The 6,090-nt window shown below is 40.8% G+C and overlaps 1 protein-coding gene across 2 annotated transcripts; it reads left to right on the top strand.

Annotated features, from left to right (window-relative positions):
• Positions 1 to 865: 865 nt before the first annotated feature.
• On the top strand, positions 866 to 3,781 carry LOC148021818 (alpha-L-fucosidase 3-like). Of its 2 annotated transcripts, none has more exons than XM_087697338.1 (5): positions 866 to 1,181; positions 1,653 to 1,862; positions 2,052 to 2,218; positions 2,921 to 3,094; positions 3,381 to 3,550. In XM_087697338.1, exons 1-5 carry the CDS (start codon positions 935 to 937, stop codon positions 3,396 to 3,398), a joined length of 816 nt encoding a protein of 271 aa, XP_087553464.1. In that variant the 5' UTR covers positions 866 to 934; the 3' UTR covers positions 3,399 to 3,550. The 2 variants fall into 2 exon arrangements, with proteins under 2 accessions (XP_087553464.1, XP_087553463.1); XM_087697337.1 differs by having other exon boundaries at positions 867 to 1,181; positions 2,921 to 3,191; positions 3,381 to 3,781.
• Positions 3,782 to 6,090: the final 2,309 nt, after the last annotated feature.

The following is a 6,090-nucleotide window of genomic DNA, read 5'->3' on the forward strand; positions in this document are numbered from 1 at the left end:
ACGCAGATCATAGGGGCCATGCTGCCCATGAAATCCTTGCTGTCCATGCAGCCCATGGTGGCCATACATGCCTTGGTTCTGACTTCATTGCACCTCTTTTGACGTGTGGGTGCAGTATATTTTTAGCTCATGTATCTCTCCTCTTTTGTATTTTCAGAGCATGTGTCTATTCTCTTTCAGATTTCCAACCCTTGTAAGTTATGTATTTCCATCCTGCCATTACCATGCGATATTATAATAGCTCACTCACCAAGTTGCTTTGTAACTCTTTTTTAATAATAAAGCACAAACAAATGCTTAAATATAGCTTATGCTTTGAATTGATGTGAAGTAAAAGACTGGGAATTTAAAAAAATAAAGTATGATTTTCTCTCATTGTGAAGCAAAAGTCTATGAATTAAAAAAAAAAGTCTTTGCTCCATAGACTTATAGGTGACTAGCTAGCCTATGAGGCTAATTGAGCTACGACACATGGTGTAAGTTACGATAAATGACAAAGATTCAAAGGTTAGAGAGATATAGGGAGACCTATCGGCAGACACCGATGTGAGAGAGAGAGAGAGAGAGAGAGAGAGAGAGAGAGTGCACTATCAGCAGAAGGAGCTGTTACTGAGAAAGTGGCGGGGAGGAAGCCGTCAAAGTGATTATCCTCTCTAATTCAACCGAGCTTTACCGAAAGAAAGAAGCAGACCGCCATGCATGATCACAGTACAATAACAAGAACACAGTCAGCCACGCCTCTGTTCCTCCATCGTTGTCGTCGTCGTCGTCGTCGTCATCATCATCATCATGTACGCACGGGAGAGAGCTGGTGCCAGGGCCTTGTAGACTCGTAATAAATACGGTAAGTCCAGCTTCCCTTTCTCTCCCATTTCCATTCCAGCAGCTGCTCTGCTTCTCCTCCTCCTCCTCCTCCTCCTCCTCCTGCACTTTTATGGCTTCTTGTAATCAGCTGCATTTCCTGTTGATCTGCCTCCTTGTGTTTCCTTTTCCACATGCAGCAGGGAATTCGGCACGGTGCCATGGCAAGTTCCCTGCCTTGTTCAATTTTGGGGACTCCAACTCCGACACCGGTGGCCTTGTTGCGGCATTCGGACCCCAGCCCCCTCCCAACGGCATCACCTTCTTCCACAAACCCTCGGGCCGCTACTGCGATGGCCGCCTTGTCATTGATTTCATAGGTACTCCCCCCTCCCTTACCTGGTCCAACACAGCATCCATGGCTCCTTCTGCACCAGCTTTTAATGCATCAGTTTAATTTGACACACTCTACTGGATCAGCTGTTCTTTTCCCTCTCCTTTGAACCGCATTTCATGGCATTCAGTTGTAGAATCCGTCAAATATCGTCTCTTCTGCATCACATTGCAACATTCAGAAATAGTATTTTCTTCTGCATCACATTTCAACTTCCAGCAATGATGTTTCCTTGTGCATCGCATTCCGTACATAAATTCCACATATGGGAGCCTTTTGAGTCCACTATATCAGACTTTGCTACTGAAAAGCATGTGTTGATTGAATCAGCAGGTGTGTTTACTGAAAAGTATGTATATACATGTTCGTGCCATTGACCCTTCTAATTAAATCAGCAATTGTGTCTTGAAAGCATCGTATATATGCTTTGTTTATTTGTTCTTTTTTTGTTTTGCAGCTCAGGAGTTGGGATTGCCTTATTTAAATGCATATTTGCAATCTGTGGGATCAGATTTCAAGACAGGGGCCAACTTCGCCACGGCTGGCTCCACTATTCTTGCACAGAACACTACACTCCAGCAATCGGGTTTCAGCCCCTTCTATTTGGGTGTGCAGGTTAGGCAGTTCAAGGAGTTTAAACAGAGGAGCTTAGTGTATCAGTCCCAAAGTAAGACAGCTCTCTCATTCATCTTCTTGTGAAAAATCAAAGTACAAATTTTAAGCTCTGATGCAGATATTGCTAATGTTATTGGAGCAACAATTGCATCCAATGTCACTGTTTCTAATACAGTTTACACAACAGAAACCACATTAGTCTGCCCACTTCAGACTTGATTAAGAAAGTGCTTGTTTGCAGAGCAATTTGCCAGCTTTCTTCCTAGACCTGACTACTTCGAGAAGGCATTGTATGTTTTTGACATAGGTCAGAATGACCTTACATCTGCATACTTCCGAAATCTCCCAACCAAGCAAGTGAAAGCTTATATACCAGGAGTGCTCAACGAGTTCAGCAGCAATATTCAGGTTAACTGTTTTACTTTTGCTTTTGATTGAGCATTCTTGTAGGCCAGTTGTGAATTGAAGGATTGTGGGTTTCAGCTACAGTTGCATGCTTGTGTGCATGAATGTGCAAGAGAGGGCATGAAGGAACAGCCTGGAAATAGCATGGTCCCCGGTGCAGTCCACTGTTTGTAGGTAGCTCATTGCTTTTAGCTTTGGCAACCAGGCAGAAGCTGGTTACTTGTTGTGTTTAGAGGTGTCAAGTCAGATGTGCTACCCGCATTACTCAAGTGCTACTCAGTTTTTTTCTGGTTTTGTTGAGCCAGATTTGTCATTGTCAGTCTGGCAGAAATTGTGACCCAAGAGAGTGGTCTTGCCACTCTTCCCTTCGATTTGAAGCGAGTATTTCTCCATAGCCATCATAAAGAATCTGGAAGCTATTTGTCACTTTGGTCCAATAAGAAGAGCCAAATTAGTAGTCTTGCTCTTGTAGCATATATTTAACCAATGGAGCCAAGGATCTATCTTAGCAGGTTGTCCGTACTGACCCCAAAAGGTCATGGGTCAAATCCTGCACCCCACGCCTAGAAGCATTATATCAAAGGATTGATATGTCTCTTGCATACAACATAGTTGCAGTCTACTCTTCTAATATCAAAGAGCTTTTGTGTCTTGCAAGCAAACATTTCCCTAAAGGGTGCTTGGTGGCTGGATGTTTACTTACAGGCATTGTATCAGGAAGGGGCCAGAAACTTTCTGATCATTTCAACAGGTCCACTGGGATGCTTGGCCTATGTTCTTACGAGGCTTCCCTACAAGCTATCAGACCTTGATAGCCATGGCTGTGCAACACCATACAACAGGATCGCTGAATATTACAATAAACTTTTGGAAGACACAGTAAGCAAACTGAAGTCAGAACTTACGAATGCAACATTTGTACTGGTGGATGGCTATCAACTAAAGTACAATCTGTTTGTGAATGCCCGTCTAGATGGTAGTGTTTCTACCTTGGCTAGAAAAGGCCTTTCTTTTTCTCTTGGCCTGAACGTGCTTTTTTGTTTTTCTCTGGAATGCTTTCACAGCAAGTGCGATTATCAAATTACTTGCAGTGTTTAAGATGAGTTGCATATCTAACAAATCTAGAGCAGAAATTAGTTATTGAATGGAATTATTGCTGATGCAGGATTTAGGTTCACATTAAGGGCTTGTTGTGGATTTGGTGGTGGTCCTTACAACTTTAATTTGACAGTTGGATGTGGGGCCAAACCTGTTATTGGAGGCAAGCAGCTCTCCTACAACCTATGCAAGGATCCCTCCGTCTATGTATGTTGGGATGGAATTCATTATACTGAGGCTGCCAATCATCTCATTGCCAATGGGCTGTTTTCTGGAAATTACTCTATCCCAAAGTTCTTGCCAGGCCATTTCTGTGAGCTTTATAAACACTAAATCAAATTATCTGCATATCAGCTCTGTAAGGTCTTATCTATCAAGGGTGTAGCCCTTATTATCGGAACAGATGAGTACAGGGCTTAGCAAAGGATCTAAACATTCTAACTTGATTAACCTAACATAACTTGTGCCTGTAAGGTCTTATCTATCAAGGGTGTAGCCCTTAATATCGGAACAGATGAGTATAAAGTTTAGCAAAGTATCTAAACATTCTAACTTGATTAACCTAACATAATTTGTGCCTGTACCATGAATAAAGAGACTGTAAGTCTTTCAAGTAGCAGATCTATGCCTTTATTTGGGAAACTTAAGATGTCCTGATACAGGGCATTTCAAGACATAATCATGTCATCGTAGAAGAAGTCAGTCTTTGAATTTGAAATGAAAGTAAGTATGAGGACATCAAAGCACACTGAGAAATCTGCCAAAAGAAGGTTTTTAAGTGAGACCTGATTTGGATAGTTAAACAGGCTATCAATGCCTTTCTTTATGCTGGTAATATCAAGCCCCATCTCAATACAAAGCATTTTACACATTTTCTCGTGAGATTGTGTATGTCCATTAAGGTTTACATGTGCAGCCACTGTCTAATGCAACATCCCTGAGTTGATCAAACAACTACTAGATCTTAATGCTCACCTTATTCAAAGCTATGCAGTTAACCACAAAGGTGCATTGTGCCATCTTTTTGTTATACCGGCAGCATGGGTTGCGCCTGGTTGGGTCTGTAAATCTTAGCAAAATTACAGCCAACTACCTCTCCACTTCTTCCAAGTATGGGGCTTTACTGATAAGATTAGTTCAATGCAGACCTTCTATGGTACAATCTTATTGTCTAACTACAGACTCACCTTGGTAGGTACACAAATCAGAAAGCTGATTACTCCCACACGATTCCCACAACCCCCTTGCTTAATATAAACAGTGCAGCACATTCACTTCACTTGCGACAACCCTGTGCAAAGGCGTTATGCTTAAACAGATCCATTGGTTAATAAGCTACTCACTCCCACAATCCACTTGAGACAGAGAGAGAGAGAGAGTGCTCCATCTAGCCCATAGTAATGGAGGATTGTTGCTATGAGGTATGTTGCTCCATAGGAGGATGATGGCTTATATAGTTCTCTCTTGTGGGCATCATTAACGGCACTGGTTTTCCTTTCATGTCGGGTGCATTCTCAAGGGAATGATTAGTGGGTCTCCCTCGAGTGAATATCTAATGGGTATGCCTGTTCTCTTTGGTTATTCAAACTAGAAGTGTGGATGTGGGTGATACTCGGAGTCGCGGTAGGTGCTTTCATAATAATACAAATTAATAATAACTAGTCAGGATATGCATATGATTGGGAGTGTACATGCTTGTTTAATGAGGGTGTTATGGAATTATCCTTGGATTTACTGCGAGTTGATGTTTATAATGTTATATTTTTACATGTTGAAAATTATTTATTTACTTTTGAGTTCTCATGCTAACATTGATTTGTGAGTAGTTAAAATTTCTTTGCAGAGACATTCAAATGTGATTGCCAAGCCGAGCTCTAGATTCACTTAGTCTCCACTTGGTAGTATTAAAATCTATCATGGCCCTTGAAAATTACTATTTGTCTTTGTAAGGTTATTGGCATTGGTAACTGACACTTAAACAAGGCATACCAATTGCAAATGATATTTAAAAGGCCCTTCTAACCCCAGAAAAAGAATGCAACACATGTTACTCTAGTATTGTCAATGATTTAGTACTTTTTGCACTATAATAGTAGTGCTTTTAAATATTAAGTCACACAAATGATAACAATTTGCAATGTATGGAATATGCCACCATGTGTGTAAAGGGCTTGGTAAACAATACTAATATTAAGTCACACAAATGATTACAATTTGCAATGCATGGAATATGCCACCATGTGTGTAAAGGGCTTGGCAAACAATACTTCTATGTTGAAAAACATGCTAAAAGGCAAGCTTGCACTTATGCTTGATTGTGGGAGATTGTACCCAATCTTATGTTAAGCCTACTTTTCTTTTTTGAGGTTTTGTCTCTTTGTTGGAGAGAGAGAGAGAGGTTCTTGAATTCTACAAATTTCATTCAATCACTAGGCTAATGCCTCTATCTAAGATAATTTGAGCAACAATATGATCGAAGACTCAATCAACACTTGAGAATCTTCAAATAAAGCTTCTACAATAGGCCCAAAGTTGAATCACCCAATAAGCCCTAATGGGAAAGTGAAGTTATGTATAGACCTTGAAGAATTGACCCTATATTTTGTTGTAATTGGTGGCACCTCTTGCCAAACTATCCACATCCACCTCAAGTGTGAAGGATTGTAGATTGTTATCAATCCTTTGCATAATCTTATTATGGAGCTTGTTGCAATTGGTGTTGGAGCTAATCAAAGAAGAGAGTTGAGAGGCCCACTAGTCAATGCCTTAAAGCTTAT

The sequence above is a fragment of the Lygodium microphyllum genome, chromosome 17 (genome assembly GCF_053477565.2).
Source record: "Lygodium microphyllum isolate KBCC chromosome 17, Lygodium_microphyllum_v1.1.10, whole genome shotgun sequence".
NCBI lineage: Eukaryota > Viridiplantae > Streptophyta > Polypodiopsida > Schizaeales > Lygodiaceae > Lygodium > Lygodium microphyllum.

Bases quoted from the DNA above. Each gene is read 5' to 3' on its own strand.
- LOC148021818 (XM_087697337.1), top strand. From the start codon at position 935: ATGGCTTCTTGTAATCAGCTGCATTTCCTGTTGATCTGCCTCCTTGTG. The intron at 2,219-2,920 runs GTTAACTGTTTT...GTTTACTTACAG, and splicing joins AGTTCAGCAGCAATATTCAG to GCATTGTATCAGGAAGGGGC. The intron at 3,192-3,380 runs GTAGTGTTTCTA...TTGCTGATGCAG, and splicing joins TGTGAATGCCCGTCTAGATG to GATTTAGGTTCACATTAAGG.